The following is a 15,005-nucleotide window of genomic DNA, read 5'->3' as shown; positions in this document are numbered from 1 at the left end:
AAAGTGCTTCCCTGGATGGACCGGGAGCATTATTCGTCCCTTAAGCATTTTGTTGTTCCACACCTGATCTTGGTCACTGAATCAATATATTCACAAGCATAGGACAGAGGATATTCTAGTATGAAACCATGAAGATTTATTAAGGTTTATCAATGGCTCATACTAAGCAATCAGTTTAGCAGCAATGTATAATGAGAATGCATTAGGTTCAATTAATAGGCAATCGGATTACATCAAATCAACAAAGCAGACAACAAACCAGCATGGTGTTGCTTCAGAGAGAAGGACAAAGGAAAAGTCAGTCATCTTTCTGAAAGAGCCCTCTAAAATCATCTTTTCCGCTCACAAGACGCACAAAAGTTTAACGTTTTACCCAACTACACTTAGTTCTCAAAAATCGGTTGAAGCGAAATGATAAAATTGATTCCTACATAGGTTCTGAAGGTTTCTCACAATACAAGCTTCTGTCTGCGACCTTCAAAGTTACACTATCTGTAACAAGACATGACACATGGTCTATTCTGCACACTGTAGGTGTCTCTTGAATGTGGTATTGTTAGACCTGACAGCCTTAGGGTGGTCTTCTTCCCCCAAACGTCTTGCATGCTTGCTTCACATTTTTGTGTATTTCTTTCTGTTGGCCTTCAGACTCTGAGCACGTTACCACTGTTGTCCAGTACTAAAGTGCATGAGCTCTCTCCCTAAACCTGATTGGCATATTTAATGTACTTATAAGTCTCTAGTAAAGTGTAGTACATGTGGCCAGGGCCAGTAAACTAAATGCTTCTAGTGAGTCTGCAGCACTGCCTGTGTCACTCACTTGAATAGCACTTTAAAACATGTCCCAAGCCTGCTATTGCAGTCTGAATGCTTGCCAAGCCTTACACTCCTCTTTTATTACATATAAATCATCCCTAGGGTAGGCACTAGGTAGTCAATGGGGCTTTGTGCTATGCAAATCAAAGTCAGGACATATACTTTTAAGTATTACATGCCCTTGAAGTGAAAAACTCTCAAATTTGTTTTTCATTACTGTGAGGCCTACCTCTCTCATGGGATAACATTGGGGATTCCCTATTATCTTTAGTAAGTTGCAGTTCCTGATTGAGAAGAAGTAGGCCTGCCATGATTAGTAACTATGGAAGTGTACTGACAAATCCTCTTTAATGGTAAAGTCTGATTTATTATTACAATTGGAAAATACAATTTTTAGAAAGTGGGCATTTTTCTGTTCTTAGCCCTGTGTGCCTGCAGCCTGTTCCAATACACGTAAGGGGTAGAGTTGGCAGCTGAACTTGTCTATTCCCTCTAGACAGGCACACACAAAGGAAGCTTAGGTGTAACTGATGGGCCCTCAACATCCTGATGGGGCCTCCTGGGCAGATTGGGAGGGAGGAGCTGCTGAGTACACTAGAATAGGTTGTGGCCTGTCCCCACACAAAGGGTTGCATAAATCCCTGTAGTGAGCTTTGAGCCAGGAAGGGAGGACCTCTGGGCACTTCAACGACCTTCTTTGAAGTCTCCCCCACTTCAAAAGCACCACTGGGTATAAGAACTGGACTTCCGGCCCTACCAACTCAGTACACTTATGGAACTATGGATACTCTGTCAGGAAGAAGTACTGTTGTGCTGCCTCAAGGACTGCTATACTGCTGCTCTGGAAGAACTGCTTTCTTGCTGTGCTGACCTGCTGACCTGCTGACCTGCTGCCTGCTGCTGTCCCGTCCTTTCCTAGGTGAGAAGGACTGGACCCACAACAATTGAACCTATACCCAGAGTGACTCCAAGGGCTTGCTGGCTTGCCTCCTAATCTTCTGGAGTCTCAAGGACCCAAAGACTTCTAACTAATCACCTCCAGCACCTGGACTTTGCATTCTGCAAGTCTTGCCCTTCCAAGGGGTGCCAGTCCAGTCCTGGGCCCTTGGAAGTGGGTATAAAGTGCAGGTATAGATTTATTATTTTTATGTCATCTCTGTAGCTAGAAAATATATACTGTCAATGTGCCTTGATGTGCCGATAAACACAGTAAATCTATACTTACTTATATGGATTCAACACTTCTGAAGGCCGAATTAAAAACTCAATAATAAGGTAGAACACTATGGGTCAAATGTACGTAGGGAATTGTTTGCATTACAAAATAATGATTTTTTTTGTGATTTGCTATATGATTATCGTGAACATCCAGGTACAAATGTGTGTATTGGACATTTTGCGATTCCTAGTGGATCTCAAATAGACCTATCTCATAAATATTAATGAGGTATGTCTCGGTGTGCAACCCATTGGGGATCGCAAAAATCACAGCGATGGTGGCCTGCAGGGGTCAATAGACCACAATGTCTGCAATTGCTTTTCAAAAAAAGCACTTTTTTTTTTTTAAATGCAGCCCGTTTTCCTTAAAGGGAAACAAGATGCATTTCAAAATGAAAAGCTTTCTTTTACTTTTTAGGCAATGGTCCGTAAAAACTTTTTTTTACAAATATTTACAAAGGAGAATCGCAAATCCAAATTGCGATTCGGTAACAGGTTTCCGAATAGCAATTTAAATTTAAAAATGCCTTTTTGCATTTGCAAATGGCCCGATATTGCAAATCAGGCCATCTGCGAACGTAAAAAAACTTTGTATCTCTGGCCTCATGTTAGTTAGCTGTTAGCCCTGCCTTCTCCTTTAATAACCCTGGCACTACCCCTGGTCTCAGGGTTCATGAATGCTGGGACAGGATGAGCAAGTAAACAAGGCTCAACAGGGGTCTGTTTATTTTCTTTAGTTTCAGCTCCATCTCTTACCTTAACTCTGTGATAGTGGATTGGTGGTTGTTGAGGGCCTAAATATGGGTCAGAGGCTAAGCCTTGTTATCTTGTTAGGGATCAAAGGATGAACAATGTCACTCCCACTATCCATAGTAGATGAATGAGCTAAACCCGATGTAATTTATATTGGTCAAATTACCCTAGCACAGCAGTAGCCCTGAAAGGAACCACATGAATCCAGTGCTAGCATCTAAGTGCTAGGGAAAATGCACTACTATATATTCAGTAGACCACACCTTATAAATTATAAAAATAATGCTGCCTCCTGTCTTGGAAATATTGTTGTATACATCCTTTCCCAAAACCTCTGTCACTCCAGGTCCTTTTGCATGTTGCTTTAGACTTACACTTAAATCCAAGACAAGAAATTAAACTTCATGAAATAGTTTACGTTATGCGAATACATATCATAAATCTGTTTGTTTTCCTAGATTTTACACATTGCTGTCATTTCACCTATCAAACACCATCGTCTGACGCTGGCACCACTAAAGTCTGTATGATAAGCTCAGTTATCTTCATGATATGCACTGCCATAACTCCCCCTCTTCTGTCGTAGGGATGGGGCCAGCCGCTCAGGGCTGTTCTTGGCGGCTAGCAATCTGTGCGAACAAATCCGAGAGGAGAAGTTGGTGGACCCATCTCAAGTCGTCCGGCTCCTAAAGGCCAAGCGATGCCAGCTCATCCCGAATGTCGTAAGTAATTAACTAACACAACAATTCTGTTTCCACTTCGGCAGGACTGCCTCTGTGTCAGATAATTCCAGTGGCCTGACTTCAATAGGGCTGACAGGCTTCACGTTTGTGACAGAATATCCCATTCACCAAACAATAAATCAGGTCCACACTTAAGTAAAGAATAGACAGGTTTTTAGCAGTTTGTCAAATCTGCAAAGAGACATTTCCGCTCGGATATACAGAAGGGGAGAGCGTGCCAGGTAAATGTCCGGCTGCCAATGCAGGCTTTATTACATTTAGGGAAGTGAACATAATGCTGAGTGCGAGACTAAAGGAATCTCAGAGAGATGCGAGAAGGAAAAAAGAGGTCATATAATGGTCATAAAGAAGACAGTGAAGGGACTTATGGCAAAAGCAGAGCGCCATAAAGAGACATTGCTTAATAATATCCACCCAATGCAGGGTGGAGAGATGAGCTAAAATGGTAATTCCACTGTTGAACCGCAGGGGGAGACAGGTCGCTGCATTCTGAATTAGTTGTAGTTTCTATAGAAGGCAGCTGAGAAGTTCATTCAACAGAAGAGTGCAGTCTGAACATGATAAGGGGTTGGATCCACGTTTTTCTTGAGGAGCAAGGAGGCAGCTGAGCATTTTTCCTAATACCTTCAGGCACAAAAAGCAGGTGGAAGGTTGTCTATTAAAATATGCCTCGATGGAATGTCTGTCATCATGAGTTACTCCAAGATTCCGAGCTCTAGAAGCAGGTGTGGGGGTGGGCACCAAGAGAATTGGGTAACCAGGAGTAGATGGAGAGTTTACCAAAGACAAGCAAGTAAGAAAAATGTATTGCAAGATTAATTAAAATCTTTACAATATTACCAAAGTGCGTACAGACGACAAATAAAAAACAAAATACTTTATAAAAGCATTAGGGTAAAATCGGGGGGCATCATTAAGAACATAGGACATAGGGTCTCCAGAAAAGAGAGCACAACATCGGAAAGCATAAGTGCAAGCGTGTTCCAAAGTGCAGCGTGCCGTGCAAATGAATCAATACGGACACTTAAGAGGAGAAATTTGAAAATTCAGCCAGTGTGAAATACTAGCAGGTTTGAAGTGCAGCTCGTGTGAAGGATTTGGGAGAGGTTATTGTCTACCATATCTTTGAAAGCGCAAAGTGTCAAGCAGCCAAGCCATGTCAGATATTTCAAAGCAACAGAACGAGTTAATTCTATCATAAAAGGGACAGTAGAGCCAGTGGGCAGATGTCAAACTGGTCCCTGTATAGGGTGCCAAACCTATGGGCCACCAATTGATTGTTTGTGTTCAAGCAAGTTCATACCTGATGCTGACTGGTGGGTATCCCTCAAGTAGCCATCCAGCTGTAGCAATGAACTTGCCAGTTCGTAATAGATCCATTGGGGCATCAGGCGAGAAAATGTACGACCCAGCCTCTTTTCATGTTCATACGCTGCTCCGCAAAAATAGTGGCCTTGAATAAATTCAGCTTTGGGGAAGCAACACTGGACAGCAACAGACTAAGTGCTCTACAGATTTTAAGATATATGGCACAACCTGCAGTGCCTTTGCCCTGGTGGCTCTGTTTTCCATTAGGCCCTGTATTCCCAAATAGGCAGTTCAGGAGCCTAGTCAATAAAATGTTCCTTAGGGCGTGTTATCCCATAGCCACTCTCAGGCTTGGTTGACAGGAACTGTCTTCGTGTGATTTGTGAAGCGGCACAGCGCCTGAGATGTGACTAATTTCGTTTATCTCCTGTTCCTTTGATAGGAGGGTTCCCTGTTTCTTTGTAGTCTTCTTTAAGTGCTGCAATGTTATAACTGGATTGTGAGGCATTCTGTAGACAAATTCAGTGTGGTTATCACACTGCTGAGATACCGTGACCATTCGCTCTTCTTGTCCTGAAATATCACAGTCAGGGCTCCTTTCATGGAGTCAGAGTCTGCTCTGGCCACTTGATGGTAGAATTTGATTCAGTCCTTTTTACACTCAGTGTTCATGTTCACCAGCCCGAACTCCAGTCGGATCAGTGTGCATCTTGTTGTTTTGGGGAGACTGAATATTTTTCGGTATGCAGCTGCATACCAACCAGGGAATGCGAGGTGCCCATAGCTTATGGTGCCCGTAGGCTATGGTGGGTAGCAATTATGCCGATTTACTCTATGGATCCCCTCGTCTGTTGGACTCCATAATTTGTGATAGAGTTTAGTTAGGGAAAACAATGTTTTGGCTGCATTTTCTTCAAGGGCCTTTACATGAAGAAAGGGTTTGTATTTAGGCGCTTCCACAAAAGGCCTTGCTAAACTACAAAGCGTGCAAAATGCTGCGGCACACCTGGTTCTCAGCCTTCCAAGGAGAGCTAATACTAAGAAAGCCCTGACCACCTTACACTAGCTACCAGTGGAGAAGAGAACCATGTTCAAGGCACTGTGCTATTACCACCGCATCCTCTCACAAAAAGCCCTAGATACCTGCAACAATTGCTGACTAAATATACCCCAGGACGAAATCTGAGATGCGGGGACATGGCTTTAGTAAGCATCCCAAGAATATTCAAAGCCCGTATGGGGGCTCGTTCTTTTAGGTATTAAGCAGCTAAAAGCTGGAACACCCTGCCAATCACCATAAGAACAGAGCCTAGTGAAGGTTCATTCCGCAGAAAGTTGAAGACATTGCTGTTCTCAAAAACCGAGGACGGTACAACATAAGTACCACGGAAAATTACAGTCACTCCTATCTAGATATGTCTCAGCGCGGGGGGACACCGTTGGTGTAACCATGCGCTCTACAAGTGAAATAAATAAATAATAAATAAATAATTGGAATGACAAGAGACATCGAGAACGGCAAAAGACGCTGTCAATGAGGACTGCGCAGATGCAATGAACAGGGCAGAAAAACTGGTAAAACAAACTAAAAAGGTGACAGGTGACAATATGGAAATTACTGAAAAAAGTGTATTTTATTTGACATTCGGATAGGAATATTGGTGTAATATTGCTGATACGAACTATTGCCTATGCAAATGAACACTGACCATATAGCAACATTTTTGTGACATTGATATATATGCTTTGTTCCACCTTTGTGACTTAACGTGTGCAGAGGTTACATGATTGTTAGCGCTCAGACACATTTTGGATTAGCTGGGGGAGGGGCACATATACCTATCCCTACCCCCCCCCTGTAACAACGTAGGGGTATGAAGGCTACTGGCGACCCCCGCCACCCCCTCCACCCCCGAGGGTGAACCCCGCATCGGTCTAAAATTTCATTTTTGATCCAGGTTAAGGTTTTAGCCTTTGATAAGAGACATGCGGTTGCATGATTATGTTGTTATGTTTAATACGGGGATCCTTAGCATAATTGTGATGCTGAAGTGGGTGGGTGGGATGGCTGGGGAACTGTATATGTGTAAAAGCATGGCAGGCATGGTACAGTTGTTGATGAAAACACATACACAATCAAGTGATACAGATATACAGAATAGCGCAATAGATAATGGGAGACAATTGCAGATAATACTGGTAATATGATATCCTGGGTGACATGGAAGGTTAGAGGCCTCAACAATCCTAAGAAAACACAGCAGGTTTTCGCTTATTTAGACTGGCATAATATTAAGGTGGCTCTGTTGCAAGAAACACCTCACCAAACATACAGCGAAAGAAGTGGCAACTAGATGGGCTGGAGTGAGATTGACGTCTTCCCATTCCTCCTATGCGATGGGTGTGATGACATTAGTAAAAACGAATGTACCTTTTGAGGTTGCACATGTTGAGGAAGATGAACAGGGGTGGTATGTACTAGCACAGGGTAAGTTAGGCGGTACACTGATGACTATTGTAAATGTTTATGAGCCTAATACAGATTACCCTGTTTTTATGAGACAATGGAGGCTAAAATACATAAGCTGCCCCCATCAGCAATTATGTGTGGAGAGGATTTTAATATTGTGCTGGTACCCAGAGAGGGCTGTATGACTACGGCAGACATGTCACCCAAAAGCGCTGTCCGTTGCAGAAGGCATGAGGGATCTAGGTCTGCTAGATGTCTGGAGGATGAGACACCCTGGGGTGAAAGAGGGTACTTGCCACTCCTATGTGCATCAGTTGTGGTGGCGCCTAGACTTCCGGCTGGTCACGAATGATGTGAATACATGGACTACTAAAGTCCAACACTTACCAAAAGTGCTGTCAGATCACTCCCCAGTTCTGCTAATTATGACAGTGCCCACATACATCCCTTCACAATTTCAGTGGTGTTTACAATCGTCCTCTCTGCTAGACCAGGTTTCGCGTAGAGATGAGAGAAGCAATCACTGAGTACTTGGCACACAATATAGGTTCAGTGCAGAGTATGGGAACAATAAGGGAAGCATTCAAGGCGACAATACGTGGTGTCTGTATAGGACTGTAAGCAGGGGTTCTCAAATAGTTGCGAGGGAGGATGAGACAACTCGAACTGGAATTAGGGCGCCTCGAAAGGGAGTATGAAATAACAGCTGAAGTTTAAATTTGCAGAAATTAGAGTAAAAGTTACTGAGTAGAATGAGACAGCAGACCAGGAAGTACGACACATGTCTAGATGGAGGAAAGCCAGATAATATGGAGAGGGGGTAGGCCTGGAAAAGCACTAGCTGGTAGAATTGCAGAACCATGGGCAAAAGCACACGTAGTGAAAGCAGTCTCCGGGGATAACACTATTCCTTATGACATGCCAGAAATACTCCACGCATTTGTACAGCACTATCAAAATATGTATGCACGCAGGCAATCAGTGGAAGAAGCAGACATTGCACAATACCTAGAAGATAAAGCATTAGTATGGCTTTTGCGTGGGCAACAAGACTTTTTAGTGCAAAAAATAACGTTAGATGAGATTAAAGAGGTCATCACTACGTTGCCTAATGGGAAAGCTACAGGAAGTGACGGATTGCCAGCTGAGTTCTATAAGGAGTATATTGACTTGCTAGCCCCCTACCTCTATGAGATGTATTTAGAAGCGTATGTGGAATAACATTTCTTGCCATGCTTCGTGAGGCACGGATAACTGCATTATTAAAGCCCGGTAAGTTACCCGAGATCTGTGATTCATACAGACCCCTATCACTAATTAATACTGACAAAATCTTGGCAATAGTGGTACCCACTAGACTAAGTTTATTGCTGCCCGTGATGGTGCTTCCTGACCGAATGAGTTTTTTGCTAGCTCGTTCTACATCGCACAACCTTCCTACGATATTTGTATCGCTACATATATTAGAACCAACGTTGCCTGCGGTAGCGGTCCTGCTGGATGCCATATATGTTTGCAGTGGTACATCGCAGAAGGGTGCCATTAGTTTACACAAATTGGATCAAATGTTTATACACTGACCCTGTAGCACACGTGTGCATAAATGGGCAAACTTCTGATGCATTTGCATATACAATGTGGCACAAGTCAAGGTTGCCCCTTATCACCATTATTATTTGCAGTGGTGCTTGAGCCACTGGCATGTATCCTAAGACGGAGATATGCAAAGGTGGCACTACGCTTTCATCAGTGACCGCTTGCGGTATCCAGGTATCGACATGATATGGTTTTATATATTAGAGAACCGGAAGCACATTTAGTGAAACTCATATCGGAGTATGTACGATTTGAATGGTATTTGGGGCTAGGTATTAACTGGTCTAAGTCGATCGTTATTCCATTGACTACGGGCACACCGCAAACAGAACTTGGATACCCGCTGGAATGAGCACAGACCCGGTAAAAAACCTGGGAATACGGATTCACAAAGACAGTGAAAGTGGTTTCACAAACTAATTATGGGAGGACAATAACACGGCTGGACAAACAGGTGACTAGATGGGTAAAGCTACCATTGTTGCTAGCAGATAAAATAGCGCTGATAAAGATGGTTGTGCTCCCGAAGTTTTTGTATTTATTCATGAATATTCCCATTTGCCTAACAAAACATGTCTTCACTACGCTTTATACACTACTAATCACATTGGTTTGGGGAGGGGAAAAAAACGAGAATGAAATGGGAACTGTTAACACTACCGTATGACCTGGGTGGGTTTACAGCCCGAGACTTACAACTATATTATTTATAAGCTCAGGCGCACTTCACCTATTACTGGCAACAGGCTCCTGATTCAATCGGCATGTAGTAGTGGAGGCTGGTGCAGTGCATCCGGTACCAATCAAAGCTATGATTTTGAATAGCAGTACTATTTTTGAAAAAGAGGAAATAGATACAGTGCAATGTACGGTCCACGCGTGGAAAGAACTAGGGAGGCGAGCAAGTAAAATTCTGTCATACGCACCGGCGGATGTATGACGTTACAACGCACACTTTTACAACGCATACCTTTACAACACATTTTTTACAACGCAACATCCATTACAACGCATTCCCTTACAGCGCATGCCATTACAACGAAATTTTAAAAACTACACTTACAACGCATTCCAAACAACGCATACCATTACATTGCATGTTTTGGTAAGTATTGGATAGTGTAGTGGTAAAAATTTATATTCTAACTCCAGGGGGTGCAACAGTAAGGTAAGTGTTGGATAGTGTAGGGGTAAAAATTACTATTCTAACTCCAGGGGGTGCAACAGTAGGGTAAGTGTTGGATAGTGTAGGGGTAAAATTACTATTCTAACTCCAGGGGGTGCAACAGTAGGGTAAGTGTTGGATAGTGTAGGGGTAAAATTACTATTCTAACTCCAGGGGGTGCAACAGTAGGGTAATTGTTGGATGGTAATGTTATGCGTTGTAATGGTATGCGTTGTAATGACTGAGTTGTAATGACATGCGTTGTAGTGGTGTGCGTTATAATGGTTGTGTTGTAATTGCATGCGTTGTAATGGATGTTGCGTTGTAAAAGTTTTGTTGTAATGGTAGTGCGTTGTAAAAGTTGTGTTGTAAAGGTTGTTTCCCGCACCGGCTATGACACTGTTACATCATACCGTTATCTCAGTAACAAGGGGGACTGTCTTACTTGGTATTTTACATGAGGCAGGGGTGCATACGATGGGAGATGTATACAAAGAGGGAAAATTCATAGATGTCTCAGCACTAACAGCAGAAGTGAAGGGATCTACAATGATGCTGTTCATATACAATATAGAAGAACTATGGTCCTCAAAACAAACAATCAAGTTCTCAGAATTAATCTCCAATTCCTAATTTTTGAGCAAAAAATTAATTTGCACTCTTTATAAGTCACAGTACTTCAATATAAACTTTTTACACAGTATGCATGAAAAGATGTGCAGAGCATGGGCTTCATATGTAACAAAACACATTTCTTTACATGAATGGATTGAAATCATTATACATTTTGGTGGTTGCTGCAGAGGTGAACGTGCAAAAGAATGGATGCTCGAAGGTAAGTGTGTGGGGGAATTATTCCCAGAGTGAAGAAAGGAGTAGAGAGATTCGGTGAGATTGATCAGATGTATCCATCTGGGTGTCCTGTCCCAATGCTATTTTACACGGTCTATTTACATTCATTAGTACAATCACAGATTGTAATCATCTGTGGCACGTAGTAGGGATTATGAGGATGGGTCCAGGTACAAGGATATATGGTTGTCGACGTTTCGACTCGACTTGTGGCATGTAGGATGTTTAAGCCTTGCCTGCGAGCCTTCTTCAGGACGGGGTTAGTAGGGAAGGTAGGGGGCAACCAACCCCCCTTTGATCTTTTTCTGTTGCGGTCTCTTGTAAGAAGAGATAGGTAGTATCTTGTCCACGCGGGTGAGTAGCACGTGGACACTCTGTGATATCATGGGTCGCGCCATGACACGCAGGGAATGAATGTTGAAAACGGACGGTTGGCACTGTGTGGAAAGCAGATGCAACCGCCGGCTGTCTGTGGGATGAGTTGTATACGACATTAATAAACGTTGCTGTTGCATTTAACTCAAGTAAGTCGTGTTGTCTCTACAGGATAATTCCTCATTTTGCTTTGGTTGCTTGATGTTTCCCACAAAGGCATTCGCTGTGCCTGCCCTTACCCTTATAAGATACTTGTATAATGTTCTTAGTGACTGCCAAGCCAAGCACTGAGGGCTGACTTTCTCTTTACTTAATATATCCCACGAGAGTCACTGTCCCTATGAGAGGAAGGCAAAGAAAGAAAACAATTGTCGTTCTACTACTGTGATTACTGGGACAGTGTGTCCTGTTCTTGGTGCCCTCACACACCCCAAAGGATGTCAGGCTTCATCATTGGGCCATTGCTCCTCGTCAGGCCGACGCTGCAATGCCCTACGGCTCCCCCAAAGGGTCACTTTTTCGGAGAACTATTTGGGATAAAGCCGTAAGGGTGCATAGGGGTTGGGAATGTGTGCCAGTGGTGTTCTAACGTGAAGTTAAAAAAGGACTGGAGGGGCACCTAGGGAATTTATTAAGACTGGGAGTCCAGTCCCTCTGTCATTTGTAAAAAACAAAAAGGTGGTCCTGCTGTGATGGACATGATGGCCCGCTGTAGCTAGGTTTTTAACACATCCCTAGTGGGTATGTTTTTTAGGTCGACATGTTTCGCACAATTTAGCGGTCTCAGGAGGAGATCCCATGCGCTTCTTCAGGACCAGAAAACGTGTGGTAATAGATAGGAAAAATATGTTGCCTGTAATAATTAATCTAGTGCCACAGAGAAGGTAAGGACGTAGTATTTCAAGTTAAGTGTGAAGAACTCCCATGAGAATCGGCTGAGGGTCCCTCAAGATAGTTCCTCATAGGTATTGGAGGCCCGTGCACCTACCCGACCTCACGCTGTCTCCCAGTGGCGGCTGGCAACATTTGAAAGTGGGAGGGCGTAAAAGTTGGGGATGAGTGTCGCGTGCCAGGGGAGTTGGGAGGGTGGTGTTTGTTGAGGAAAAATAAGTGGCGATTCCCAAAAATGATTACCTGTGGGCAGCAGACTCGTGGTGAAGCTGACATTCACTTCTGAATTTAATTCAGTAGGCTCTGAAGAGTGGGTCTGAATGTGTACATACAATGCCAATACTCAAAGTCCCTCATGCCCAGGCTCTTCACGTAGACGGTAGACCCTGAACTCCGCACCCCATGGCTAACTCAGCATGGTTTTCAAGTGGACTCTGAAGGCCGAGGGGAAAACGCGTGCAGCAGCTGAAGAGCGTGGGCGCTGGCCTTCCAGTTCTACCTTAAGTCTGCTTGCTGCTTCCTACCTGTCGGTGACTGCTGCTTACTGCCTGTGTCCTCCCCTATGCATGAGCTTTGATGCCTGCTGCTTCCTTCCTGCCTGTTCTCTGACGGCTGCTTCCTGCCTGTGCCCTATGCAATGAGCTCTAATGCCCGCTGATGCCTGTGTTCTTCTGGCTTCTGCTTCATGCCTGTGCGGTATGCTGAGCTCTGATGCATCCTGCCTGCAGGGTGGCTTCCTGCTACTCTCTTACAGAGCTCTGCCTGAAACGCCCGGGCCGTGCACACTAGTCACCTCCCCCCACCCCCCACTCTCGAGACAAGCGCCTCTTATCGTGCCTGGAGGAGCTGCTCTGTGGAGGAGGTGGGAACTCTCTGTTTCATTTCTATGCTCCGACACCCAGCTGGTATCCCTTTAAAATAGGTTGAGCTGATCAGGGTTGCAGCGCCACCTACGGGAAGCAGACAGTGTGTTGAATTTGCTGACATAAATCTAAAGTGTACCACTATCCACATGCCATCAGATCGTAAATGTGACCTTTTTCTAGCAAACCTATCTCACAATATACATTAAAATGACCATTGATAAATATAAGAAGCACACCGTCTCAGACTCTCTCCCAGTCGTGGAGGGGGGGAGAGGGTCACGGAGGGGGAGGGGCGGGGGGTTATTAATAAACTACATTTTAAAAATCCTACCTGAGGTCCTGAGCAGGTCCGCGCCGCCCAGAGTACGTTGGCGCCTACAGCCCCTCTCAGCCAATCATGGTGCTGCCAGCAGCGCCAGGCTTGACTTAGGGGCACGGCTATTCTTTGACCGTCGCACGCCCATTAGGAGCCCAAAGGGCTCCTAATAGGCATGCACAAACAAGTCAAAACACAAGTGCGCATGAGTGGGCACGGTGCGAAAATTCGCCCTCCGTCCCCACTCATTCGCACTTGTGTTGTGCTGCTGCCTTGCCCCCCACTGGTCTGACAATCATGTCAGTCAACATGACGCCAGACCGCCCACCCACTTCAGACTCTGAAGGGGTGGGCGGTCCGACGTCATGCTGGCATGATGTCAGTTCTCCCTCGGCTCTTTGAACTTAAGTAAACTGAATCAGTTTACTTAAGTTCAAAGAGCCGAGGGAGCTGCGGGCAGGGGGGCTACGCCCCCATGCCCCAATGAACGCACCATGTGGGTCTTGTTTGCCTCGTCAAGTTAACAGGAGAGTCTTTCAGTCATTTGGCTATCATGGAAGTTATCCAGTCCAGGTAATGCAGTGAGACTGCGCTGGTTGATGCACGAGTTGATGAGTGTGAGGGGTATGGAGCACCCCCGGACTGCAAGCCGCACCCTAGCCTTGTCGGGCAGCTTCTGCAGCCCGGGGCTCAATCGTGCAACAAGACCTAGCTTTTTTGCCCCTTGCCACTGCTCCTGTCACCTCCGTTCCTACCCTAGTGGACCCTGTCCAGGATGCAAAAGCTGCCATGCTCTCCCCTGCTGCTGGGGACCCCTACTCCCGTGCTGGCAGGTGCTTAGTTGGTGCTACTGTCTGAGCCCCTGGATGTGTGATTGCCCTTTTTTCCCTCCAGAGATAGAACTGCCACCCTGCTGATCCTCCCAGCAAAACCACACCTGCAGACAACAGATGTGCGGCGTATGCATGCCACGAGGACTCAAAGACAGTCAATCAGCTGGATTAAATTTACTTAACTGGATTAACTGGATGAAATAGTTAAAATGGGAGATTTAATGGCGAGCTAATTAGCCCTTTTTGTAGCCTTTATAGTTTCAGGCAAGAATACTTTGAGTCGTTAAGTGCTGGTGATTGCCGCGTTATCACTGACAGTGGTAGCAGCGACCACCAGCAACCAGATCGCGACGAGCAGCAGGCTGCTCCGGCTGCCCGAGCACGGGCCACTTTTGTGTCGTACTGCACCGCAGCTGAAACCTTAGGCCCCGGGAGGGGGCAATCTTGTGGTGGTGGCGGTGTCTCCTGTGACGGTGACGGCGTCTCCTGGGACTCGGCTGTGACTCAGCTGCTCGCAGCTTGCTCGCTCCATGATCCTCCTCCAACATAGTGCCAAATGTCAAGTGTCAAGCTTACAGTCTCCTCCATGGGTGAGGTTCTCAAAGAGCTTACCAAACACAATGATCTTGGCCTTCTTGGCATTATCCTTGGGAGAGTTTGCAATCATCCATCCGAACACCGGGCATAAAAAGCCTTTGAAATGGTTCTGCAGATGGTCAAGATTTCCTTAAAGATGAAGGATAAATTAGGTATTGTCAGCATAAATATTAAATGTGAGGCCTTACAATGTAGTAAGTGAAACT

At 44.9% G+C, this 15,005-nt stretch overlaps 1 protein-coding gene across 1 annotated transcript in view; it reads left to right on the top strand.

Annotated features, from left to right (window-relative positions):
* Positions 1-15,005, top strand: part of LOC144819257 (receptor-type tyrosine-protein phosphatase mu-like) — a 643,238-nt gene that overhangs the window by 614,038 nt on the left and 14,195 nt on the right. The window contains exon 23 of the mRNA XM_078677226.1: positions 3,374-3,509. Coding sequence (XP_078533352.1) covers positions 3,374-3,509 — 136 coding nt within the window. The remainder of the gene's footprint in view (positions 1-3,373; positions 3,510-15,005) is intronic.

Source organism: Lissotriton helveticus, chromosome 2_1 (genome assembly GCF_964261635.1).
Source record: "Lissotriton helveticus chromosome 2_1, aLisHel1.1, whole genome shotgun sequence".
Taxonomy (NCBI): domain Eukaryota; kingdom Metazoa; phylum Chordata; class Amphibia; order Caudata; family Salamandridae; genus Lissotriton; species Lissotriton helveticus.
This window is presented reverse-complemented; position numbering and strand designations above follow the sequence as displayed.